We start from the raw sequence: 27,317 nt of genomic DNA on the forward strand, positions 1-27,317 counted from the left end.
ATTGCCATGCCTATTCAAATCAATCACCAGTGATCGACGCTTTTGATCATCGATATTGGCATGCTGAATTTACTTCTCCTGCACCGAGAGTTTTCTAGCAGTTAATCCAGCCACTCAACTTTCAGAATTAATTTGAATTTGCTCGTTTTGGCAACATGGTGATTTCTGACAGACCTTTGCACAAGCCAGTGTGCGCATGTTATTGGGAAAATGCATTTCGCTGGTCAACTTGACAGAAGTACGTGCCCATCGTGGTTATGCTACAGTAACATCTAAGTTCTGTAATTAAAAAAACCTTTGAAAGTCAAATATCAGATTAAGGTGTTAGCCTTGCAATCTAAGAGCATTGAGCAGTAATAATTGCCAGAAATTTATGCCAACAATTATAATAGAGAGCTGTTGCAGAGAATCGGGTAATTTTTTCTACCAAAAATATTTCCAAAGGTCTGCCACATCTATGAATTGTGGAGGTGGCCTTCTCAGCCAGTTTCCAGCAGCTTTGGTTTTGCTTGTATAGTTATATCAGACACAGGGCCGCATCTAGTGTGACTAGTCGCTCCTATAGCAGCAGTGTCACGGGTGCACTTGTGCGCACCTGCGCTGCAAAAACACGTGCCACTCGAAACTGTCCAGCAACTGCACCTGAACTGAGTGGGGACGAGCTTAGAGTCCAAGGATGACAGAACCTCACCTTCAAGTTTTATGGCGACAATGTTTTGTGTCAGCCCGAGACATCTGCAGCTGTTCTCGGGTTTGTATTGTTTACGGCCTCAAGTTGTCTTCTCCGTCACAAGTGCATAGTTGCTGACCTTTGTGCACAATCTTATAGCTACTCTGGCTAGGTGCGAAGTCCATACAAAACTGTGGCACAGTGTGCTGGCGCTGGCAGCAGAGCTTCTCCTCAGGATAACAAGGCCACCTGAGCACATCTTGGCCCTGACTACGTTAGTACTGCGCACAATATTATTAATACTTTTTTATGCAACGTGAAAATATGCAAAGAAATGTGCTTTGATGCATATATTGGAACGCCAACCTATGGAGAGTGAGGTGGCCCATGGAAAGTGGTGGCGCCAGATGAAATAGCAAAGTCCATTGGACATCTCATTTATAACGGGATCATTCACATCACGGGCATCCATTTATACTTGAACACCTGCAGAGCTCTCATTGAAAAAAAAAATTACTGCGAAAAGTGTGTACGAGTTCACTTGTGTTTCAAAAAAAGAACACAAAAAAAACAAGGAATGCCTCACTGCATGGCATGAGCAATGAAGCAGCACCTCGGTTCCGATTTTCTTTGCCTATGTGAATGAAAACACTTTGTACACCATTTATTATTTTTTACTGTTCCTGAGTTGTTTATCCTGAGAGTGTATAATCTGAATTTCTTTGTTTTAAACATTATTGTATTTATAGTGTTTTTTAATGCACTGTTTACCAGCTGGCAACAAAAAATTACACACTTTTCAGATTTTTATTCAGTCCAAAATATTTTTGTTGCTCTAAAACATATATTTTCTTGGAAAGAGCATTTCATTGCGCAAAATCTGGTATGCTGCAATGTCTGCTCGTGCACTTTTCAAACTGGCAAAAACTACCTTCCCGAGACATATGAATAATAAACATTTTCGTGCGGTAACGAAAGAGTTAAACAATAATCATTCCCCAAAACAGTTGAACCTCAGGGTAGTCAAGCTACACCTGATATAATAATGTATTTATTTTGAACTTATTGTTAACATGCATGCACTGCATGGTGTCAATGACAAAAAATTAGCAACTCCTAAAGCTTCGTCTTTAGGAGTTGAACGCGATAGGGATATCCTGTTCCTAGTGCGTACTTCAAACACTTAGTGCATGAAACTTTTTCGAACTTGCAATGCACCCACTACCTTGAGGGGGGGTGGGGGGGGGGCACGGCTTTGGGGTCACAAAATATGGCAAAAAAAAATCGAGTTTTGAAAATCAAGTTTTCAGTATCTGTAACCCTTCTATCTGATTCCAAAATATCTACACTGAAAACCGCACAAAAGTGCTTCGAAAGATTCGTTTCACCCTTCTAGGTATCGAAACTTTTTCTGGGAATCGCAAGAAAACATCAAATTTCAAAAAGTTATAGCTTCGCGGTGGCGCTACTGGAAGCCGGCTTCTTGGGCTCATCGGAAAGAGAATTTCTGCATGTTCGAGTTTCCCGCCTCTGCTGGCTCCTCCCTTTAAAAACAAGCGCACAGAAAGAATCTTTGAAGGTTATTTCGAGGCCCCTGATTAGCTGTGGCCCCCATGTTGCCTCAGCTCGCCTCGTTATTGGCCCGATGCTCGCTCCGGGAGATCGTCATCTAATGCTCGTGCATCCCGAGGACATGGCTCTCGAAAATCGCTACTTCGGGACGTGGTCACGGCTTTCCGATCACTTATGATATAATTATGCTTTACTTAGGAGCTGTAAGCGGATGCACGATCAGATTACTACGACCGGGCGCGCAATCTATGAGCGCGGCACGTCATCAGAGTCGTCTTTAGGCCTAACTCCGCTGACGGCGAGACTGCGAGCAAAAACAACCCGCTAGCACACTCGTGGTGATGTGCTTCTTCGCAAGCAACAAAGCACATCACTCGCTAGCTCCTCGAACCACGGACGGGCACTTTACGCATCGGCAGCGAACCCCACAGTCAAGCTTGCCACCCCCCCCATGCCCCCCACCACCAAGGATTGCTCAGCAGAACAGCTAGCAGTTTCGCCCGTCGGCACTCGAAAATGCGATACCAAGCGCAGTGCGCGCTGATTTTTTGTCATAGTAGCTACACCTTTCGCGCATCATCACCGAATGCCGCTGTCAAGTGCATCACGCACGGGCTGTACTGTCCACGTGGCCGCGCACTCCACGGTCACATAGAGTGCTGTCAATAAGCTTTTGTGATGCGATTTAGGCGTGCTTAGAGCCGTGCTTGGTATCGCCACAAGCGTCTATGAATGTTCCGAAACAATGAAAGCCTTGTAGATTAGTGTTTCTGCGACTGACCGTATGATGATGTGTTTCACGGCTAGAGTGGCAAAAGAGCATGTATGAAGCAGGGCATGAATTTTTATATGTTCCTCTCGCGTCATTAAATAAACTGCAATAAAATTCCTGTGCCACAGCCTCCTGCCCATAACTTTGTTATTTGCAAAGAAAGCATAGACTGTCGTGGTATGAGCCATTTTTCTGATGCAATAAACCTCTCTTTATATAAAGAATGTTCAGTGATTACTAGTAATCAAGTACCTGATTAACATATGACAGCTTGAATACAAGAAAGGTGTGTAATCATTTCAGTATATGGTCTTATTCAATTACAATCTTTTCTGCCATGCCTATCACACCCCTCCTTCATACAAAAAACCTGGTTTGAAATCCATATTTGTTCTTTGTAAATCAAGAAAAGGAGGTTATGAAAAAAAAAAAAGCAACAAAGGCACACTGGGCAGAGGCCACATGCCTGAGAAGTCAAATATCACAAGACACACCTGATATCACAATTTTTAGGCATTATAGAGACATAAAAAGAAGTTGAAACTTAAAAAGCAGTTTTATCAATGTACTATCAGCATCAAATGAAACTCGACCAGCGGCAAGCCTTTGCGATGGTATAGTGCGTGCCGTCCAGCTATCACCACGGACAGCCTTACGTATATGCGCAGAGCTGCCGAACAGTATGCGCGCGCCTGTCAACGTTGATAACTGGACAGTGCGCACTACACCATAAACAAGGCTTGCCGCTGTTCGGGTATCATTTGACGCTGATAGTACTGTTTTTTTGGCATTAGGCTCAGCTCGTGGAGCAGATATCTTGGCAACCATTTCACAGATTTTGATTCCGTTTGTTTTGTAACTCTCCTTGAACCATGCTTCAGGGGGCTTCAGCCCCCTTCAGCATGTTGGTAATTACTGTATTGGTAATTACTGTGCATACAGTAATTACCAACTATTTTTGTCGTTCTATAAATCTTCAAGTGCTTCCACGAGGTTTAATGAAGAAATAATTTGTCTCTCATTAAGTACTTGTGGTATCGCCTCGAACTTTTTATGGAAGCACTGTGAGGCCATTCTTAGAGTCTGTGCCAGTTTTCCTCAATATCCAACCAGAAACAAAAAAGTTCTTGGAAAAAAGCCTGTCAAAAAATTAAACAGGCTTTTTCTGAAAAGTGTGTTTTGGACATTGTGCATTGCTCATGGAAAGTGTATCACGGGAACGACTGGACTGATTTTGACACAGTTTTTTTTTTTCCTGAATCCCAAAACATTCCTTGAGGGTCTGACAATCTCTGAATTATTCTTTAAGACCCAGTTTTTTTTTTTTTCTAGAAGATGACTTGTACATGACACTGTTTCTGACAATGTGTGTAGGCAGCCAAAAAAGAGAAGTGATAAAAAATTCTGAGATTGTCATACCCAATAGTCTTCTTTTGAGTAAAGATCAACACCATTCGAAGCTTCCTGGCATGTTTATTTTATTTTTATTTATAAATAATGCAATCTTTCTTCGAGATCTTGGCAGCGTGATACATAACAGGTGAACTCAACAGAAAAGTAACAATGGGAAATGAACATATGAATATCTTTATACACGCACTTTAGAGAAAGAAAAAAAAAATGCAAGCGACGTTATTCTAACAAATTTCAAATCAAGCAGAGAAGCCATTTAGCACAAGTAAAAAAAAGCATAAGAAACATCTCAGCTAGACAAGGAAACAGATTACTATTAAAGGTGTGACTCAAACTGTGATAGTGAGTCTTGTGTAACAGTTGTATCAGGCAGTTTTTTCCAATCGACTATTGTTCTTGGAAAGAAAGAGTACTTATAACAGTTGACATGTGTAGTGTAAAGAGTAAGGGCTAGTGAGTGTGAGTGCCTGGTAGTGTAACCCTTCGTATAAGGAAGATGTGACCTGTCTACCTTGTACTGACCTCTTATCAACTGAAAAAAGAATTTTAGACAACACACACGATTTCGATTACTTATAGCAGGTAGGCCACTTTGAGATATGAGGTTAGTGACTGAAGTGCGGCCATACGTATTATAGATGAATATAACAGCTTTTTTCTGTAAGCTTTCTAATTTTGCTATGTCGGTTTTAGTGAACGGGTCCCATATAATGGCGGCGTATTCTAAAACAGGACGGACGAGTGTTTTATATGCCAACAAACGTACTGCTGGTGTGGACGATTTTATTACACGCCTTAGGAAGAGCAACTTACGCCTGCAATTTTCTAGCACTCTTTCAAGGTGTTTTGACCACAAGAGATCACTTGCTATGTGGAGGCGTAAGTATTTATTTATATTGAGTAACTTCTGATAAAAGAAGGTATTCCATGCCATAGCAATATATTAGTGACCTCTTTTTTAATGTCACCCGCATGTGTTAAAGCGCTAAGCTTTCCACGAGTAGACCATATAAATCAAACCATGTAGCATGATGTCACTTGTTTTAAAGAACTGAAGTACAGGCATGCACTCTACACACATAGTGGGCCTGATCTACAATTGCCTATCCCTGCGCAAGGGTCTTTTTAAACGGGCCGTAACTACAAGGGAAACATAATTATGCAACATCTTTTTATTGACTGTGAAAGCTGATGTGCTAGAGAATAAGTGTGGAAAGTTTGAGAAATATAAAAAATGTTTTTTTAATCGTCATCAGAAGTTTCCATTGTATGCTCTTTTCTTGAAGTTAACGCAATTGTATTTTTTTATTAAAAAGTATTATTAATATAAGCCTTGGCAGTTTTATAAATAAACATCATCATCATCATCATCAGCCTGACTACGTCCACTGCAGGACAAAGGCCTCTCCCATGTTCCGCCAGTTACGGTAACCCGGTCCTGTGCTTGCTGCTGCCAATTTATACCCGCAAACTTCTTAATCTCATCTGCTCACCTAACCTTCTGTCTCCCCCAAACCCGCTTTTCTTCTCTGGGAATCCAGTTAGTTACCCTTAACGACCAGTGGTTATCCTGTCTACGCGCTACATGCCCGGTCCATGTCCATTTCTTCTTCTTGATTTCAGCTATGATATCCTTAACCTCCGTTTGTTCCCTAATCCACTCTGCTCTCTTCTTGTCTCTTAAGGTTACACCTACCATTTTTCTTTCCATTGCTCGCTGCGTCGTCCTCAATTTAAGCTGAACCCTCTTTGTAAGTCTCCAGGTTTCTGCTCCGTAGCTAAGTACCGGCAAGATACAGCTGTTATATACCTTTCTGTTGAGGGATAGTGGCAATCTACCTGTCATAATTTGAGCGAGCTTGCCAAATGTGCTGTACCCCATTCTTATTCTTCTAGTTACTTCAATCTCGTGGTACGGCTCCGCGGTTATTACCTGCCCTAAGTAGACATAGTCTCTTACAACTTGAAGTGCACTATTACCTATCTCGAAGCGCTGCTCTCTTCCGAGATTGTTGTACATTACTTTCGTTTTCTGCAGATTCATTTTAAGACCTACCTTTCTGCTCTCCTTGTCTAACTCCATAATCATGAGTTGCAATTCGTCCCCTGAGTTACTCAGCAATGCAATGTCATCGGCGAAGCGCAGGTTACTAAGGTACTCTCCATTAACTCTTATCCCTAACTGTTCCCATTCTAGGCTTCTGAAAACCTCCTGTAAGCACGCGGTAAATAGCATTGGGGAGATTGTGTCCCCCTGCCTTACACCCTTCTTGATTGGTATTCTGTTGCTTTCTTTATGAAGCACTATAGCAGCAGTTGATCCCCTGTAGATTTCTTCCAGGATGTTTATATATACTTCATCGACGCCCTGATTCCGCATTGTCTGCATGATGGATGATATTTCTACTGAATCAAACGCCTTCTCGTAATCTATGAAGGCTATGTATAGTGGTTGGTTATATTCTGAGCATTTTTCTATTACCTGATTGATAGTATGAATGTGGTAAATAAACATGCTCACAACTTAATGCAGAATATTTGCCACACTATTGTACACCCTTTTTGAAATAAAGGCCTGTAAAATAGGCAAAGAAATGTTTTTGAGTCGATTTTCAGGTTTTTTAATAAAAATATGTACACTACCCAGAGAAGCGAACAATAACTGAAAGCAAGAAAAACATTGATATATTAAGCTAAACAAATTTGAGATGCGTAACTCTAATATATTTTACATAATTCATCATCGAAGTCGGGAAGTACAGCAGAGCAGGTAAGTGTGGCACTCCACCTCCTCACTATTATTGATTTACTGTGCTAAAAAAGTTTTTCCGGCAAAACCAATTGCGGATCTCTTCTTTCCACTGATCAAGCAACATTATATAAAATTTTGAGATAAATTTAAAGAATCGACCAGCCATGGTTTGTTTGATTTTATGAGGAATCACCCAGTACAATGCTGAAAGATCCAGTTCAACATGATGACTAGTTAATTACAACCACAATTAACCATCTTTCCTAACCACACTAAAAGCAAATACCACTGCATAAGCATGAAAGGTATAAAAACAGGTGCCACCACAGAAAAGAACCTGAAATGTGCCACAATGTGTGTGTACAAATGTGTGCACAGCTTTCGAGACAAAATGCCAACAGGAGGCATGAGTGAATGATGCTGTTCACGGGAAACTTCAAGAGACAGGGAAAAAAAAACTACCCATAAAAAAAAAGAAGGCGATAGAAAGGAGCCTCGAACGATGCTGCCTCTTATAATCAAACCTTCCCAATAGGCAGAAGAGGCTTTTTAAAGATAACATCAGGTATCAAGACAAACGAAGGTGAAGTCCTCAGGTGCCTGTGCTACAATTTGTCGAGTCCCAATGATGATAGCGATGAGCACTCATAGTCTCTTTTTGCTGTGTGCCAACTACAAAACTTCCTGACAGCTGCCATGATGATTTTAATCTGGCACCATACAGCACAGCTCTGTGGGTCACACAAACCGTACTCACAGAAAAACAAACATGCACAGCAAGTATGTCACAGAGCAGACGAGGAACCCGAAAAAAAAAAAATTGTTATAGTCAGAAAGGGGGAAACCAAAGAGGCCCACTGTTTAGTCATCATCCTAAAGATCAAATAAAGGTGCAATGAAGTGAGCTTTGATGTGGTAAGCTGTCACGAAACAACACATTTGCACCAGCTTGCACACAATTTCTTGTGCAAGAAGTCATGCTTGATACTAATTATCATTTAATGTTGCACTGCATGGAAGCAAGAGAGCTTTATGACAAATAGTATATACAGTAGAATTTCGATGATACGATTAGGTTGATGCGAATTTCATGATGATACAAACTTTTAGGTTGTTTCAGATAGACTACATTATATAAAATATGCCGTGATTCAGTGTCATACGAACGGTTTCCCCAGCCACCGTGGATGATTCGAATGCGTGATTGACCGCTGCACACAAACGGCGCATTGCAGCTTGTCTGTGGGAGGAAGGCCCCTTCACACTGTGTCTCAAATGGAGTGAACGCGGCAAAACTCACAGGAATTTCTCTCGCTTTGCTGCCTAAGTGGCCGAAAAACCACGCCACAAGGCTGACGTGAAAAAATTGGCCCAAGACCAATTTTTCCACCACGGTATAGCAGATCACCTTTTTGCTTCACGGCTTTGGCTACACCGGTTGCACTAGCTCTCAAACCGCGTGATATAAACAAGGAGCTGCAAATACAACATGGCAGCAAAGGCGTTAGCAGTTTCTCACGTAGGCGCAATCACGAACTATACGCACAGCATGACCTTGACAAGGACGTGTTCATCGCGAGCCTTGTTTAGATTACAATCACTGTGAACAGAGGAAGTAGAAAATGCAGCAGCCGGAGTGAGTCGGCCTGACCTAACGTGTTTCGCTTTTGCACTGCCATCTGAATCTGTTGCCGCCGCTGCCGGCGCGATCACTCGCGTCATTTCTGAAGGTGTATCTCCCAGTACAACATTTGTACAAGTGTAAACTGTTTCTTTTCAGTGTTTTGCATGCATAACTAGAGCTCGGTACGAATTTTAATGCTCAGGAAACGAGCAGAATGGAATGAAATCTCAAGCGGTGACGACAGCAGCAGTAGGCAAAATGAATGTAAACATTTTTTATGGGCGCGGACATGGTTTTGCAGCCGCTCTGGCATTTTTACTTGAATCCTCATGTGTGACAGATTTTTTCGCGCCGACATCGCGGCGCATCTTTCCAGCTGCTTCAGCGGCGAAGCGAGCGAATTTCCAATAGATTATGCAGCTTTCTCTCCCTTTGATGCCAAGTGTGAACGCACTTTAAGCACCAGCAGAACGAGTGAGGAAACCGTGGCACTTTATTGAGAGGCGGTGAAGGCAGAAAAATTCAAAAGAACATTATGGACTTTTTTCAACAAAATATACTTGACCCCAATAAAGTTCTTGTTCACCCTCATGATCAGCTTTAGCTCGTTTTTGGTTCATACGAATTCGGGATGATACGAATATTTTACGCGCTCCCTTCGAATTCGTATCATCAAGATTCTACTGCATAGTGGCAGAAAAAGCGCTAAAGATGCAGTTTAGCGCTGCTCCAAGCATGGAATGTATGGGGGTGTTAAAGGTCTTCTCCTCAAAAATCTTATCTGACTTACCTTTTGAATATAATTGTAATAACAAAGCTTTTGACAATGAAATACTCTATTAACAAAGCTTTTGACAATGAAATACTGTAAATTGCCATACCCTAGTGACCTTGACGCCCCTTTTTACTTTTCTAACTGCATTGAAGTAGCAAAGTGGGAAGAAGCCCAACATGCATCGCTTGTGATTTTGCTGAGCTGTCATGCTCACATGATCATGAAACCTTCCCTGACACTGTCTATCTTGGAAAACGTAACATTGACACAACGACATCGTAACATAAAGTATGCTAAATTCATTAAAATACAAGGACCCTTGAGTAAGATTATGAATGCATACAAATACATACAGTGCATACATACAATGCATACAAATACAAGACCCTTAAGTATGCGTACAAATGAGAATAATGTTAAGTAAGAATGAAATACCTTGCACAGGAGCAGCTGGGCTAATTTCAAATTTGCCAAACTTGTCTTCTATGTCAGCTTGGTTTTGATTTGTTGGAGGTCGCTCCATTGGCTCTTCTTCTTCTACTTGAGATGAAGGTGTGTCCCTGCCACTGACATTTGGAGTTCCATGTCCGCTGCCATTAAAGATGCAAAAAAAAAAAAAGGAAGCGAAATGAAATACCCTTTTCTTGGCAAATAGATGCACACAACATGTTGGCTAAAGCAGTGTACAACTTCGCCATTTCTTCATAATCATAATAGTGCAGGCAAGCAAGTCTGCCAGCAAGTTGCAAAAGAGAGTACATGGGGTCAGTGCGGCAGAAAAAGTGTGTTCATGGGCAAGACACAACTGCATCAGCACAACCTATTAATGTGTCCCCCTCAATATTGACCATGATTATGCATATCAATGGACAAAACAAAAAGCCAATTTGACTTGCATTCTTTCCATAGTGGTATTTCACTTCTCTCCCTCAGAATAAAGTCCCTACCTTATGTTCAACAGCCAAGTGCTGCAACTAGAAACTGTGACAGCATGTGACATAAATTATAGAACATTATAAGTTACATACCTCACATTTGCAGAAACCATATCAGAATAGTTGTCGTTTTCATTTTCTAATTCAAGAGATGATGCAACAGAGTGATTAGATGCCGCTTCCGAGACTGCTTCAAGATTGTCACTTGTACCTGAGAAGAAGAAAACACCAGCCTATTTCAACACATTTTGACATGAAACAAAGAACAGCAGACTTATTTAAACACTGCATAAAATTGCACCCAGTTTCACGAATATGATAATTTTATAAAAGGCAGCTATTATATACAGTAAAAACCTCATTAATTCTTTAGTTACCATGCAAAAATGGCTGTGGATGTCTCAGGCTGACGCAAAGCATCGTCGCCAGAAAAGTTGAAGCTGAGGTGCTGTCATCCTCAGACTCTGAGCTTGTCCTCACTCAATGAAAGTGCGTTTTCACAGCTTCGAGCAGTGTGTGTTTTTTTCGGAGCAGGGGCGCACCCATCAGTACATGACAACAACGCTATAGGAGCAACTAGTAGCACAAGATGAGGCCATGTATGTGATATAACGATATAATCAAAACCAAAGCTGCTGGAAACTGGCTGAGAAGGCTACCTTCACACTTTATACATGTGGCAGACCTTTGTAAATACTTTTTGTAGAATAAAATGTCCCTAATTCTTAGCAACAGCTCTCTAATAGATAGCTAGCATAAATTTCTCGCAATTATTACTGCCAAACACTCTCAGATTGCGAGGCTAACACCTTAATTTGATATTTGACTTGCAAAAGTTCTTTTGATTACAGAACTTTGATGTTACAGTAGCATAACCACGACAGGCATGCACTTTTGTCAAGTTCGCCAGCCAAGTGCACTTCCCAACAACATGCGCACATTGGTTCATGCAAAAGTCTGTCACAAATCACTATGTTGCCAAAACGGGCAAATTCAAATTGATTCTGAAAGTTGAGTGGCTCAACTTACTACTAGACAGTCCTGTGTGCATGAGAAACAATTTCATCATGCCAAATTTAATGATCCAAAGCTTTGATAAATGGTGATCGATTATAATATGTGTGGTAACGGAAAAGTTAGTTCAAACTAGATTATTTCAAAATCCCGCTTAATTCAAAAGATTTATGTGGTCCCGTGCAATGTACAATGCAAATTTAAGTGGATTATTTCAAGCAGCAGTCAGCATCAGCCCATTTATTTCAGAAACTTTGGGTGCAATGTGCCAATACTCGATTTCGAGTTTGTCGCTATTTGCCGAAACGACGACCCTTAGGAGTCATAAGGCAATGCACTCGTAAAGATACCAATAAAACAGCTGAAGCACTCCAGTGTCTCTGCTTAAAGCAAAAAAGAAACAAAAAGCAAAAGCAGTCTCGTATTCAACTGAAATGTGCACCTGCAAAAAGAATGTGTTTTCCTGCAATACAGCAATGACACACAGGCAGCATGATGAATGCTTTTTGCAATGTCAGCGCATCATAATAATGCTATTCTTCCCAGGAAAAGAAAAAATAATAAAGGACAATTTGACAGAATTTGCAACATATGAAAACCTCCGATTGGCAGTTGCATCAGAAATCTGCGAATTTGAACTGCTGGTGGTGTTTTTGCCTGCAATGCCTACTCCAAAAACTCAGTTCGAAAACTTCTATGATGATGTTTTCAAGCCAGAACAAATCGTGAATTCAGTAGGAAATGTTAAATTGTTGGTTTTACCAGAAAGAGTGGGCAAATGGTCCCATCATGACGCGTTGACGCTGCAGGGAGCAGGTGACATGCTGCTTACAAGTCACTACTGTATTGCAGTGGAGCACGTCTTTTTCGCAGATGCACATTTTAGCAAGTCACAAGACTTTTATTAATTTATTTTTTCACTAGCAGCAGCGATGCTTGCATTTTCCCCAGGTTTGCCGCAAAACTAAAACCAGGTATTGTTCGATAATGCAACCCTTGGAGCCACAAGTTAGCAGGCACAGCAGATGATCATCTCTGATTATTTTCAGTAATTTAAATTTCTTTTCATCCTGGTTTTGTATGTTTCATTAAATTCGCAAGCCCGCTTAATTCTAAAATCTTTCACAGACTCAGAGACTTTTAAAAATGAGGTTTTACTGTAAGTAGCTTGTTATATCAAAACTTATTTTTAGAAACAAGTAAAAAGCAATAATGTAAATGGGCATATGATTTCAAAAAGCAGCTATTTATCAAAACAATTAAAAAACGGCTTCATGTTTTTGCACTGCAGCGCATGCTAAAGAATTTCAAAGGTTGTCCAGGCAGTGTGCATGGCCCATGAATATTCATTCTTGAAGGAGCATGGATATCATAGCCCCTGGGCTCTGGAAATGGACAAACTACACTTAAGGTTAATGAACATACGGTCTCATATGTGTGTATAAAGATGTCTCAAGGTCAAAATGCAAGTACAGAGCATAAGATTTCTTTTAGTCTCATGAGCTCATACCTAAGCACATTTGTGCAGTGCACATTACGTATATGACATGCTCTACAGCTATTTTTTTGAGAAATTGCTGCTCAGTTTTAGTCACCAAAAGAATGACCATTTACAATTGCTGTTATCTTATTACATGCGAAAAATTTTCAAACCTAATCAGTAGAAGACTATAATTGATTTGATTGATTGATATGTGGGGTTTAACGTCCCAAAACCACTATATGATTATGAGAGACGCCGTAGTGGAGGGCTCCGGAAATTTAGACCACCTGGGGTTCTTTAACGTGCGCCCAAATCTGAGCACACGGGCCTACACCATTTCCGCCTCCATCGGAAATGCAGTAGAAGACTATAGCACTTAAGTATTTAGCAGGGGTGCAACAGCTGAAATACAATTTGGAGTGATTTTTGGAGCAACAAAATGTTACTTTTGGAGCACTAAATTCCAAATTTGGAGCAGGTTACACTTAGAAAAAAAAAATATGTATAAATCATTCGACATCACCTAAATTGTGCAGTGTGAACATGAGCACTGATATTTCAATGAAAGTAGTATTTTAAACCACCCCACTGAGCAAACATTGATGAAGTCCATATTAGCATTTACTGCGCCTGTCACATCATTTGACAGACTCTGCGAGTTTAAATATGAATTTGCCAAGCTCACGACCTTGAAATTTAGGAGATTCGTAAAACTGAGAAGTAGGGGTGGCAAAAAAAAAAACAAAAAAAAACTGGCACACATTTTAGTTTGTTTTTTTTTTTTTAGGGAAGCAGAAATGTCATACACTGCTTCAAATGATTGCCAGTAGCTTATTTAGATGTCAGTGATTATAATGGTACTCAGAATTATGTGGCATACAAATACATGAGTAACTGAAAAAAATGTGCAGTGTCCCGTGACTAATGCTACGAAACCCCTTCCAAATCTTATCACACTTTTTTGCAAGGCACCACTGTATTGCGGCGAAGGTGGCTTAAGCAGCATTTGAATTAAAGCTGAGAAATTTTTTGCTGAGACCCAACCCCCCCCCCCCAAACTTTCATTTTTTCCCTTTCACCATAGGGTTAGGTGCGGCTTTGGCTCCCTTTCAAGGCATGTTTGACCAGCTAAAGTAATGATGGCGCGTGCTCGTTAGCCCGGTGACGGTACCGGATATCTATCGCCAGGGCCGTGGCTCGGACGACGCAACTTCAATGCAAATAAAATGTTTTGTGAGCCACTGCTAAGGAAATCAACGTGGTCGCTGGCAACGCTATCATTCGCAGTACGTCGTGATTGTTCGCGCAAGGAAAATGCAGCATACGCTTACAGCTTTAGTTCCAAACAAGCCATAGCCGTGTTTTCAGGTTAGGAAATTTACATTTCTTGCGAAGCGCTGGTGGCTACAGCAACGCATTTTTGCCTTGAAGCTCCGAAGTCCCGCCGATAGGTATCCGCTGTGGTCAGTGGACCGATGGGCACGCAGTGTCATTACTTTATTTGGTCGATCGCATCTCGTAAGCGTAGGGCAGGTGATTCAAATATTTTAAGTATATTGACTAATGGTGCAAACTGCAGGTGGCCGACGTGGCTTGCATTTCTCGCCGAAATTAGCGCACCGGAGAAAATTTTGAGGCTGTCAAGGCATTTTCGCGCAGTGTGGCACAATTTAAGCTAATTTCCCGGTTTTGGCACAGCTCGGTGCAACGATCGGAAATTGTATCAAATTGGCGCAATTGGTGCAACTGTTGCACCCCTGTATCTAGGACTGAAAAGACGACTGCCTTTTCAATTTTTCAGCTAACAAGAACAACGATCTTCTCTCAACAACCTTTTTGCCTAGCCTCTTTTATACCTACATAACAACTGAATTTATACGTCAGCAGATAAATGTTTGTAAAGTTCCATTAAAAATAAGAAGTCACAAATACATAGTTCACTTTAATGTAGGGAAAAAATAAGTGCTTACAATTTTTCAAACAATGCGCTATATTTTTTTACTGGTGCCTTCAGTGAGGTATACTACATTTTAAAAATGTACTAAAGTTAAACAGAACATAAGTCCTGCCAGTTTTTAACAACACCGTATGTAAAAAGATAGGCAGATGCCCCTAGATAACAAGACTTTTAAAACTCAGTCACCTATTGACTCTTGATCCTGGGAAAGTGAAAACCTGGTCCGCTTTTCAATTGTCTCAACAGCAGCACCATCACAAGCATCAGCTACTGCTCGTTCCACATTCATTCGCACACGTGTCTGCCTTTTCTGCTGTTCCATGCTCAAGACCTGAAATCGGCAAGCAGAGGTGTTCAATCAGCACTCGCTTGTACAGTGACCTTTATAATGCCCTTAAATGGCCCCTTTTAAAAAGTTTGCCCTTGTGCCCAGAGACAGCTTGATGCTCTTAAGCAGCAAAGTACAATATAGCTTTCCAAATTGTTCTCCTTCAACCGTTTTGTGACCATTGACAAGTTTAGTCGTGATGAGATTTTCTAACAAAATGACCCGTAGCAACGACTGTACTCATTAGCAAAACTTGGTCACGCACGAAACCAATCAAGACTATGCTTGCCATACTTGTGTTTCTTGATGCCAGATAACTACACTTGTCTATGTTCAGACATTTGTGCCCGGCTTTCATTTTATTGCCATTTTTCATTGTACTGCCATGCAGTGAAGCCACCTTAAAGTTACCTATTTCTAGGCAATTAGTGAAAAAAATAAAGAAACGCCATTGATGTGGGAGAATTTTATCGTAAAAAAAATTTCTGATGATTCTGCCACATTTTTATCCTTTTAATTTTGTTGCAGAAAAGTTAACAGTGGCTTCTTTATTTTGTAGATGCTATTCAGATCAGGCAACAGACAACAATTCACCAATTATGAAAATAAAATAGGTGGACTCCCACTAAACGGACTCAAGGGACCATGAAAATATGTTCTGTTTAACAGGAGTTTTGTTTACTGAGAAATGAATAAGGTTGAAGAATACAAGCATGAAACAAATCTTGTCAGAAGCACTAGTTCCATTTAAGCAGCAGTTCCATTTAACAGATTTCTGTTTACCGAGAGTCTACTTTATGTGTATTCTGCAAATCAGCAACATATCTGTCAATAGATATAAGTAAAAAAACATGCCAAACATATTACCCTGCCGGACAATAATTTGTGATGCTTAAGACCCTCCAAAAATTACAGTCACTTGGGAGGAGTGCCACAATGGACTTTGCAATAATTATGAGCTCAGAGGGTTTTTTAACATACAGTCACGGCTAAATGCATAAATTTTTGACATTCTGCCTCCAGCAAAATTCAGCCACAATGGCTTGAGTCAGAACTTAAATACCATGTGCAATAACTTTCTTGACTAAAGAACAAAATGCTTTTTGTAACGTAACACCCGACTCCAAAAAATAACAACCCAAAGTCCATTGGCTGTGGCTGTGTCACAAGAAAAAACTTGCTTAGACGTGTAGGAATACAGACAGACATGGCCCTAATACCCATAGGACAGTTATACAGCTTCTTTATGAAGAAGGATTGCACTCAGGTGTTTAGGTAACAATATCATGCCATATAGCAAACAGTGCAATTAAAAAAAAAAGCTTGACATATATATCTGGTGCCTTATTAAAAAAATAAGAACAGCGACCATAGAAATCTGATCGCAGAAAGAACATATAGCGCTCCAATGGAAATGCATAATGAAAGCCATACATGGGTCATGTTTTTGTCTTTGTTTCTTCTATCATCACATCACTATCCTTGTCATTCTATAATAGAAACACACCACAGTCCTCTGTGCCAAAATGAAGTAGCTAAAATGGGCTAATATCAACACTACATTGCACGGAAATTCAGCCTTCCAGTTTAACCTTATATTACAGAAGAGTGGCTGAACAAAAAAAGTCTAAATAGGACAGTTCAGAAAAAATGTTACCAAATAACAAAAACTATTGATTTTGTTGAATCTGAAATTCAGTGAACGCAAATATAGTTTGACATCGCAAATCCAATGCAGGCCCAATGCACTTCGGTAATCCCTGTAAGCAAAGCTTTCGTGCCCATCTCATCCCTCTGGCTCGTTAACCTAAGTTTTGATGTCTCCCAGAGTTGTACAACACTGGGGTACATATACATCAGCCAAATTTCGTGATACTTGACCCAAAAATACACCCGTTAGTTTAATTTCTCACTTTGCCCCTCTCTACCTTACACTTTTGCAAATGTTGTGCCAGTATTTTAGAGTAGCGGCCTGAGCACGGCACTGGGTATGAGGCCGAGCATGCTGATGCAATAGAGTGATAAAGTTATACCGAGCAAAACTACAGAAACAAGTAAGGGACCGTAGCCATTAAGAAAGAAGAAATGTCTAAAAAATAAGGAGAGAGAGAGAGAGATAAAGATGCAAGGAAAGGCAGGGAGGTTAACCAGACGCACATCGGGTTAGCTACCCTGCACTGGGGAAGGGATAAAGGGGAGAAAAGAGGTTGCAGAAAGATGAGAAGGTACACACAATCACGAGCACACTCGGGGAGCACACACAGTCTACAGGCGGTCGCTCAGGTTTGTTGACTTAAGGTAAAGTAGCAGTGCTTTAGTTGCTTTCTGCGCAACTGAGGCAGATGCCCAAGGTCCTAGTATCTTCTGCACACAAAATGGTCCGGGGTCAAGTCGATTCAAAACCATCCGGAGCTGGCATCGCTGTGTGTCGTAGCAAGCGCAGCTGCACAGGACATGTTCGATAGTCTCTTCAGCTCCGCAGTAGTCGCATGTAGGAGTGTCTGCCATACCAATGCGAAAGGAGTACACCTTTGTAAATGCAACACCCAACCAAAGGCGGCATAACAGTGTCGCATCGGAGCGGGAAAGTTGTGATGGTAGCTTTAGCTTGAGCGAAGGATCCAGTTCATAAAATTGACACCTTTGGAAGCTGGTAGACAACCAGAACGTGCGTGTGAGATCTCGAGCCAGCAGGTAAAGTTGTCTTGCTGCATCATTCCTTGATAGAGGAATCGGGACTACACGGGTTTCTTCATGGGCTGAGCGGGCTGCATCATCGGCTAATTGATTTCTGGTAATACCGATATGTCCAGGCAGCCATTGATATATAATATCATGCCCTCGTGCTAGAGCTTCATGATGGCAATGTCTTATTTCTTGTACCAGTTGGTCATGGCTCCTCCTACGCATGGCAGACTGCAAACTCTGAAGCGCTGCCTTCGAATCACAGAATATGACCCATTTTCCTGGACGTTCTTGAACCAGATATTGTAAAGCAGCCCTTATAGCAGCAAGCTCTGATGCCGTAGATGTAGTCATATGCGACAACTTAAACTTGATTGTCATTTCTGCAGCCGGAATTACAGCGGCACCTGATGAGCTGCTGGATGAGACGGACCCATCAGTGTATATCTGCATTCGGTCTAAGTACAACTCATGTAATAATAGCAGTGTTGCTTGCTTCAATGCTAGTCTGGAGTGACTGCTTTTCTTTTTGATTCCCGGAATTTCTAGACGTACTTGCGGCTGGTCGAGGCACACAAAGGGCATGCCGTTCTCGCAGCTGGCGTATATCCTGATGGAATGCTGTTTAGGTGCTTGGCTATGACGTCTGAAAACGTAGCATGTGGTCTACCGGAAGGTAGAAGGGCCAAGTGGTGGTCAGGGACACGGCTAGCATGTCGAATGTGCGCTCTGAGGCAATCCACAACTATATATGTCCTGACCGGATGGTCTTTGGCAAGCATGATTGTGGCATAAGTAGAAGCGCATCGGGGCAGTCCTAGGCAGATACGCAGTGCCTGACCCTGCAAACTTCCCAATGAATGAGTATTCGATTTGCAAGTGTTAGTCAGTACCGGCAAGCTGTAGCGCAATAGACCCAGAAATAGGGCCCTGTACAGCTGTAGCATGGAGGCCACAGAAGTTCCCCATGCTTTACCGCACAAGAATTTCATGATATGCACAATAGATAGCAGTCTCTTCTTCAAGTACGCACAATGTGGGCTCCACGAAAGACTTCTGTCGATTATTATGCCCAGGAAACGATGCGTCCGTGCATATTTGACACTCTGCCCATTGATGTAAACAGGGTATGGCGTCATTGGTTTGCGTGTAAACGCCATCAACGCGCACTTCACAGTTGATATATTTAGGCCTTGTTTCTGAAGGTAGGCTGTTGTGAGGGTTGCTGCCCGCTGTATTCGTGCACGCACCTGAGGGCGAGTAACTGCAGCACTCCAGAGGCAAATATCATCGGCGTATATGGATAGGCACACCGACTTTGGCAGAACCTTCACCAGACCAATGAGGCTTACATTGAACAATGTGGGGCTTAAAACACCTCCCTGAGGTACTCCGCAGTAGGTGTAATGTTGGGCAGTTGTACCCTCATATGTTTGTACAAAGAAACCCCTGCCAGTTATATAATCTTTTATCCATTGAAACATTCGTTTCATAAGGAAACGAGCATTATCCCTTTGAGCAGTGGTGGCTATGCCTCTTTACACAACTTGTTTATGCTAATTGAGCCCACTTGTGGCAAAAAGAACACAACATACAATGCTCATTAGATTAATTGAACCTTCTTCCTAGTCACTATGTTTTGACTTGACCTCAGTGTGCTGCACATGACTGTAGTCAATCGTTTTGGTGAAGGCACTACAATGTACGACGGGACGTTCAGCGTGCCGTTTTCCAGAGTCAACATCAAAAGCATTAACTTTAACTTTCTTTTCTCGAAATTAATACAACCAAAAACTGATTGCATACACATTTGGAGCCCATGATTCCATTCTTTCCATGTCAAAATAAAACACGACTGCCTATTGAATCATCGAGTACTTAATTACATGCTAACCACTGTTAATACTGAAACTTGTAGAAAACAACACAGTACTTCATTTTTTTTCTTGAAATGTAATATTAAGTGCCATGAAATTATGGTGTATGATTTTGACCTACTCTTGTAGACAATGCATCATAATTAGTGTCTCAAGAGGTAATTCAGGGTAAACATAAGATGACACACTTTCAATGAACATCACGTTGGTCAGTTATCATCATTCCTCCCAATTTAGAAAAGACATTCCGAGGATTAAAATATGATGAAAAGATTAATATATTATTAACAATAGTGTCTCAAGTGAGTGGCTGTTTTCATTATCTGGAGAAATAGTGACGTGCAAAATGATGTTGCTGCTTCCCGAACAATATACCAAGCAGCAGTCTATCCTTCATGGAAACATTCCATACTGTATTTACTCAAATAATTTGTGCAACCATAATATTTTACCAGCATTGCTAAAAAAAAATATTTACCCACATATTTTGCACTCCCCAACCCGCCCTAGCCAGCTCGCCGGCGCGCGCACCAAGAGACTTCGGATCTTTCGATGCTTCAGATGGGCGCCCGCCTCGCCCAGCAGAAAAGCTGTCAAACGGGGTAAGTCCCTTCTTCCAAGGAAGCTTCCCGATAACTAGGGTCCCTAGAATATCTCTATTTCCCCATCTCTACCACTACAAGAATGCACGCTCGCGTCACGGCCCGGACAACTTTCTGCATCGGAGCCGTGCGAAGGCCCGTTGCAAACTGTTTTCCACGTTCTCTGCGTCCGCGCTGCAACGCATGCTTGGTCGAATTTCGAAGTTTAGGTTTCACCATCTGGCTGACGCGCTTTTACGGTTTTCTTGCAATGTGCTACGTAATTATATATACGGCAAAAATGAAGCTCGCTTTCGTAAATCTTGCAGAAGAAAACTGAAACTGTACTGCTGCAAAGCACTACACGGTGATCGTGTGACGATCGGTGCGGTCGGTTGGCGAGAAAGCAGAAGAGAGCGCGCTTCCTAATGCAAGTTTCCTGCCACTGAAGAAGGCCTTTCCAGTTAAGTGCGGATGCTTATACCTTCCGGCATCGCCGTGTCGTGGGACCTAGTTTCTCCCAGCATTGTCGAGAAGAGCTCTACGAAAATGGGGCATTCGAACGCGTTCGACAGAATCGAGGACGTTGCACTTTGGGAGGGCTGTGGCAGCGGCCGGGACAATAATTCTCAATTGGACTTTGCGATCAGTGATTCCCACTAAGCCACACATGACCGGATCTGACTAGGTAAAGTACGTGATAGTTCTTTTAAATTAACAAGTACACTTTGTTCTCCAATTTTTTTTCTTTTTTTTTACATATATACCGCTCGTTAGGTCTGTGACACGATATTTTGTATGGGCTCACGAAATTCCCGCGAATATGCGCACCCCCTTCTTGGGCCCCCAAAATCGCGAAAAAAGTGCGCAAATTATGCTAGTAAATACGGTAACTAAGTATGAGGTACTGTAAAGCTACAGCACTGTATATTATATGATTTTCCTGTACATTATTTGGTGTACAACAAAATTACTGTTTTATATCTTAGTTTTTGCATGCAAAGCACCAGATTACGACGTGTTGATGAGAGAAATTTTTTAGCACGTCTGCAGTTATGCTATCTATATTAAAAAAATATTTAAAAGTTATTTCACTCACTATGGGCTTTTATTTGAATTGACTTCGCAGTAGAAAATTTGATATTTGCCAACCCTTACATGCAAGTCCATAGAAGCCCTAACAAATCAACATTTTTAGACTCTGCAAAGAAGATGTTTCAAGGTTTCACTTAAAGAATGATCAAGGTGACTTGAGGCAAAATCCCCAAGGTGGAAGAGCAAAGCAAGTGGGAGAAGCTGCTGCACAAGCATAGCACTGTTTCAAACTAAATATCTCAAATGTCTTGGCATATGCAATTCAATACAGGTGCCTCAGACTGGTCCACCTTTATTTGGGATAGGGTGATTTTCACGAATTACGGGCGGCTACGGCACATGATGGACTGATACAAAACTCGGTTAACAAGAAAATCTATTTAATATACACTCATGACAAAAACATACAGAAAATGTACAAAACCTCTAATAATAACTCCAAACTAAATTACAACAAACCCTCAAACCAACTAAACTGTCCTTGAACTCTATAGTCCATGAATGAAATAGTCCATGAACTCTATAGCCTTAATGCTTCTCATCAACCTTACTTGTCAAAGCAGACGTGCTTCTTGTGAATGTCCTGATTTGTCGTGGCTCTTGAAGATCTTAACGAAAGTCATCGTCTTTGTCGCTGCCGACGTGGTTACCAGTAGTCGTCGTCACCTTACGTCGTTGCTGACGTGGCGGAGGCCATCAAGGTTAGACCTAGTGGCAGCAAGCGATACCGGCTGCTGCACACTGACGTGGCCACCCGGGGACTGTCGTCGTCGGCTTGCGGCAGGAACCTCGACGCTTAATGTGCACAGCTGCTGCATCCCGAGCAGCCTCCTTTGAAGCAGGCGGAGGTCTCCATCTACTTCTCGGGACGCCCACGTCACAGGTTGCCGAGTCACTGTCCTGACACTCCCGTCGCCAGTGCACTTGCTGGCGATGCGACCTTCTCCTTGCAAGTCCACGTTGACAATGCCAGCAGATCACTGCTCGCGCCGATCGTAGCTCAGGCCATGCACCTCCAGCCTCTTGGTACAGTGCGTGTGCTCGTGCTATTTCGAATCTTGTCCGCTCCTCCTCGTCTTCTTTTTTCCTATGGGCTCTTGCTCGTAATATACGCACCCTTTTCAAGAGCTTTTTCTCAAAAAACTTCTTGCCAGCGTCTTTTTGATGCCATAATCTTGATCTGTAACTTTTTGTACTCGGCTGTCTTCTACTCCCTCTTCTGTTCAACTCGCACTGGTCATCACAACACACTTTCAAGCACCCACATCATGACACCTTACACTAATTTGCTTAGTGTCCAAGAGTTAATAAACCGCAACTTTACATGACTACACTCACAAAAAGAATGACTACAAGCGATACACAACACTCACTTTTGAAGAATGTTCCCAAACTGTGTGTACAACACTCCACTTCAACGGAAGTCTTCAACACTAAAAATTTATTCCACTCTACAAACATTTTTACGCAGGAGCCACCAGCTTCATAAGGTATTCTTCAAACAGTGCTTTTTGACATTACACGTCTTCTTCAACTTCTTTTTACGCCTATTCGTGACCCACCGTCTAAGACGCTCAATACAGCTGCTGCCTCTTCTTTTGCTATTACCCCTCCGATGCCTCTTCAGAACCGCTTTCCTAGGTAGCGCCTGACCTCTGGTTACGTCTCTGGTTCCTCGCCACAGCACTTTCAAAGTGGTCTTGTTCTTTCATCTCCCGCACCTACCGCTGCCACCTTTCACAACCCTCCTTGCATCCTGATAATTATGAACAATTCTCTGTGCCTTTGGAACTGTCTCATTCTGTTCTATTTCCACACGACTGTCATCCAGCGTCTGAAGCAAATAATTATTTCTGAAACTCTCTGCACTGACTGGTTTTTGCAGTCGCCAGAGGCGTAGGCAAAAACTTTTTCTAAATTTTATTTTTTTTTGGGGGGGGAGGGGCAGGCAAATGGTCATCTTGTGTTATTATATGCAATGCCGAAAAAAATTTCGAAGGGGGGGGGGGGGGACATTCCCAGGATTCGTACAGCTTTCCCAAGAAAAAAATCAAGGACGTCCAACGACTTTCCAAGACCTATTGCACGTTTCTCAAAGACTTAAGTGCATGGCACTAAAATGTATTTTTTTTTACTCTATAATTTAAACACTGACCAATTTTTTTGCCCTTTAAATCAATAATAGTACATCACAATTGTAAAAAAAAAATACGGTCTTGATAACTTCTCAAGATCACCAGAATGAACGTTTACAAAAGTGGTTGACATTGCACCAGTATAGGCTAGAAGTTCAAGTATATTCAGAGTGCCCATTGCAGTGTTATTTAACATATATAAAGATAAGTAAATGTATATCACAATGATAATGATTAGCTTGGATCACCTTGCAAGTCTTAAACTCTACAAAAAAGCTCATATACATAATGAACTTTTAAAACAGCAGTTAAATTTCTCCAGTATAAGCTTAATGATGTTCACCAACATGTACAGAACATTCAACGTAATGCTATTTTACTTGCACAAAGATAAATAAATCTTTGTGCAATTTATACACTTGATCTCATCTGCGAAGAGCGCTAATGACGAAGTCACAATTTTGCAAGTCCGCGGCGAGTGCGCGGACCTGCAAAATGACGACCTTCTCGCTTTCGAATTATACAAGCAAAAAACTAAACACGTTCATGAATGTTTTTAATGTAGTTTGGAAGGAAAACATGGGAAGCCATCAGGGGAGTGCAAAGCACTGTGCTTGAGAGGCTGCAAAGCTAGGTAAGCACATATTTTGCTTCGCTGTAGGTCGGTCTGGTCGTGTCGGACCTGGTGGCAGTGACGTCGCGAACATAAAGCATGAATGTTGCCGAGTGAAGAGCTTGGTCAGTTCACTCAGCACTCCTTTTCAGCAGGCACTGAACTTCATTCCCTTGTAATGCGTTCATGCTACTTAAACTGAGCGTTTGAGTGGTTACCTGGCATAAATATGGTGCTGGCATCCTGTGCGACTGCTGCGAGGACATTTCGATATCACAAGCGTTCTTCTTTGCACTTAAGCAGCGTGTTGCAAGCGTCCAGCTGACAGTTGATTATTGTGTGTGTTCTTTTCGTGCACTTTTTATTATTGAGAGGCACGCTTACTGGAAGTATCGATTTGCTTGCATCCTTTATGTCACATTCTAATTTGTTGCTATTGCATTGAATGCTTCGCCTTCATCACAAAACTGACTTTTTTGCAGTGTAGCTTTGTAAATGGAATCATGAGGGCTCAGGTCGAATTACTGCTTTTTAAATGGGGAGCTTGTCATGTCGACTCACCGGCCTACCACATTAGTGAGGTTGCAATGTAAATATGAGTGGGCACTACTAAGGAAACTTAAGGATTTTCAAGGACAGAGAAAAATTCCAGAACTTTCAAGGGTCTTGAGAACGCATTTTTTAAATTCAAGGGTTTTCAAGGATTTCAAAGACCTGTACGCACCCTGTTCTAGGCTACCTATACAAGTCTCGTTCGCTTCCTCCCCGCACTTTTCATTCGCATTCCCTTCGCTAACTGTTGCCTTTTTGAAACCGCATGCAACATGCAACTCCTTTGCCTTGCATTCCTTGTCCTAAAAACTGTTACCATGTACACAAGTCCTGTGCCCACTACGCATCTTATCAACTGAAGCACTGGCCGTCAAAATCAGGCACACTAAACTTTCTTGATAAAACATCTGTGAGCATTCTTTCATCCCCTCTTAAACCACAATGCCAGCAAACCGCTGCTCACGCGCCGATCCCAGCTCGGGTCACACGCCTCGGGTCTCGCGGTACGGTGCGCCCGCTTGTGCCACTTCAAATCTTGTCTGCTCCTCCTTATCTTCTTTCTTCCTATGAGCTCTTGCTCATGACAGTGATATTAAAACTACATATAACACCCTCAATACTTCAACACATTCCAGTTCACTGATAAATGTACAGAACTTGCTGCTGTAACAAAAACAGCACCCTTCCACTGCATCTTGGCAATCGCCCGCGATGTCTCTTCTGGGTCAAAAGGAGCTAGCAGTCCTTGTAAAAACCACAAAGAAAAACTTTCATGAGCCTCACCTTTTCTTCGCTAAGCATGCCAGGACACTCAGGTGTAAAGTCTGGCATCGGTATCACAAGGACCTCTTCAGGCAAAGAGTCGGAGGCCGCTGAATCATCTTCAACATCTGCACTCTTTTTAGGTGCTGTAGCTGATGAGAGAAGACAAGTACGTTGTAAGAGCAGTCTCATTAAAAACTTAAGGAATCAGATTCCTGATGCAAAGACAAGCTAGTACTTTGCAGCACTGCTTTAGTAATGTCTCATATACAATTTAAGTCATTCAGTCATTAATTCACATAGCTGGCTAACATGTTGATTGATTGATTGATTGATTGATTGATATGTGGGGTTTAAAGTCCCAAAACCACCATATGATTATGAGAGACGCCGTAGTGGAGGGCTCCGGAAATTTCGACCACCTGGGGTTCTTCGACGTGCACCCAAATCTGAGCACACGGGCCTACAACGTTTCCGCCTCCATTGGAAATTCAGCCGCCGCAGCCAAGATTCGAACCCGCGACCTGCGGGTCAGCAGCCGAGTACCTTAGCCACTAGACCACCACGGCGGGGCAGCTGGCTAACATGTGCAGTGTTAAATGAACCCAGACATACAATAAGAAAAAGCACCTTAACCCTCCACTACAATATAAAAATTTGTGAGAACTTTCAATAAACAGCTAGAATTTTTTTAGGTGTGCATTTAAACGATTTTGATGATAATATTGGAGAATAACAGGTGAAAAGTTTGCCAGTTGTGGGGGTGCTGACACCCCTCGTAAAGTAGTTTGGGCCGTGTGGCACACGTGTCTCACACAGAAGCCGTATTTCGGGGTCACAACTATTGAGCGGTAGGTGGCATTGTGTTCGCGAGCGTAGATCACCGCTATCATCATCATGGTTGTTAGATCGGCAGCGCCGGCAATGACCCCAGGTAGCAGAGGGAGTTGAGCGAGTCTCTTCTGGACGTGGCGTTTGGCGCGAACGGTTGTCTCTCGCGGTGTGTCCCCGGTGCACGGCACCGCAGGCCGTCTGCCGAGGCCCGCGTGGTGAGTCAAGCGTTGGCGACGGCGCCTTTTGCATGCTCTTGTGTTTGTTGTGTTGTTACCTGCTGTGTAATTTTGTGTAAGGCTGTTTTACCGGGTTGATTACAATTGATTTATATATAATAATTTGGCTGACGATATCGTCGTTCTAAAAGTAGGTAAATAAATATGTGTTGTTTTATTTGTACCGACCGCATCTGCCGTGTCCGTTCACTCCGAAAGCGTGGCGCTCGCCACTTCAAGATCTCACACAGCAAAGTGGTGTTTACTAAAAAAAATATTTTGACAGTAAATAAAAAGAGGGTTTATTGGAAACAATTACCATTCGATGGCAGTTGAAGGTAACTCGCACATTAAAAAAACAAAGTCTCAAAACTGCCATTTTTTCTTTACCATTCCACCCAGAAATACTTACAGAAACTGCTGTTCAATATTAAAAATAATTTTTTACCATAATAAGGTTGTGTTTCTCTGCAAATAGGTAAGCTTTCCAGTTTTGCCGAAAGCCAGTACAAAATCACTAGCAGTCAAAGAGGCTGAACTCTCAGGTTCACCCCACTTCATCTCATTTCAGCACGGCTAATGGCACGCTCTTGCCCCGCTCTCCATCATTCACCCCATGAATATGCTGTTATTCTTTTTCTATTCCCCGCCATTGCTCCATAGAAGCACATGT

The 27,317-nt window shown here is 42.0% G+C and overlaps 1 protein-coding gene across 1 annotated transcript in view; it reads right to left on the reverse strand.

Moving 5' to 3' along the window:
- Gapvd1 (GTPase activating protein and VPS9 domains 1) overlaps nt 1-27,317 on the reverse strand; it is a 148,024-nt gene that overhangs the window by 71,796 nt on the left and 48,911 nt on the right. The window contains exons 7-10 of the mRNA XM_037413633.2: nt 25,617-25,747; nt 15,154-15,298; nt 10,607-10,724; nt 10,014-10,168 (exon numbers count right to left, since the gene is read on the reverse strand). Coding sequence (XP_037269530.2) covers nt 10,014-10,168; nt 10,607-10,724; nt 15,154-15,298; nt 25,617-25,747 — 549 coding nt within the window. The remainder of the gene's footprint in view (nt 1-10,013; nt 10,169-10,606; nt 10,725-15,153; nt 15,299-25,616; nt 25,748-27,317) is intronic.

The sequence above is a fragment of the Rhipicephalus microplus genome, chromosome X (genome assembly GCF_043290135.1).
Source record: "Rhipicephalus microplus isolate Deutch F79 chromosome X, USDA_Rmic, whole genome shotgun sequence".
Taxonomy (NCBI): Eukaryota; Metazoa; Arthropoda; class Arachnida; order Ixodida; family Ixodidae; genus Rhipicephalus; species Rhipicephalus microplus.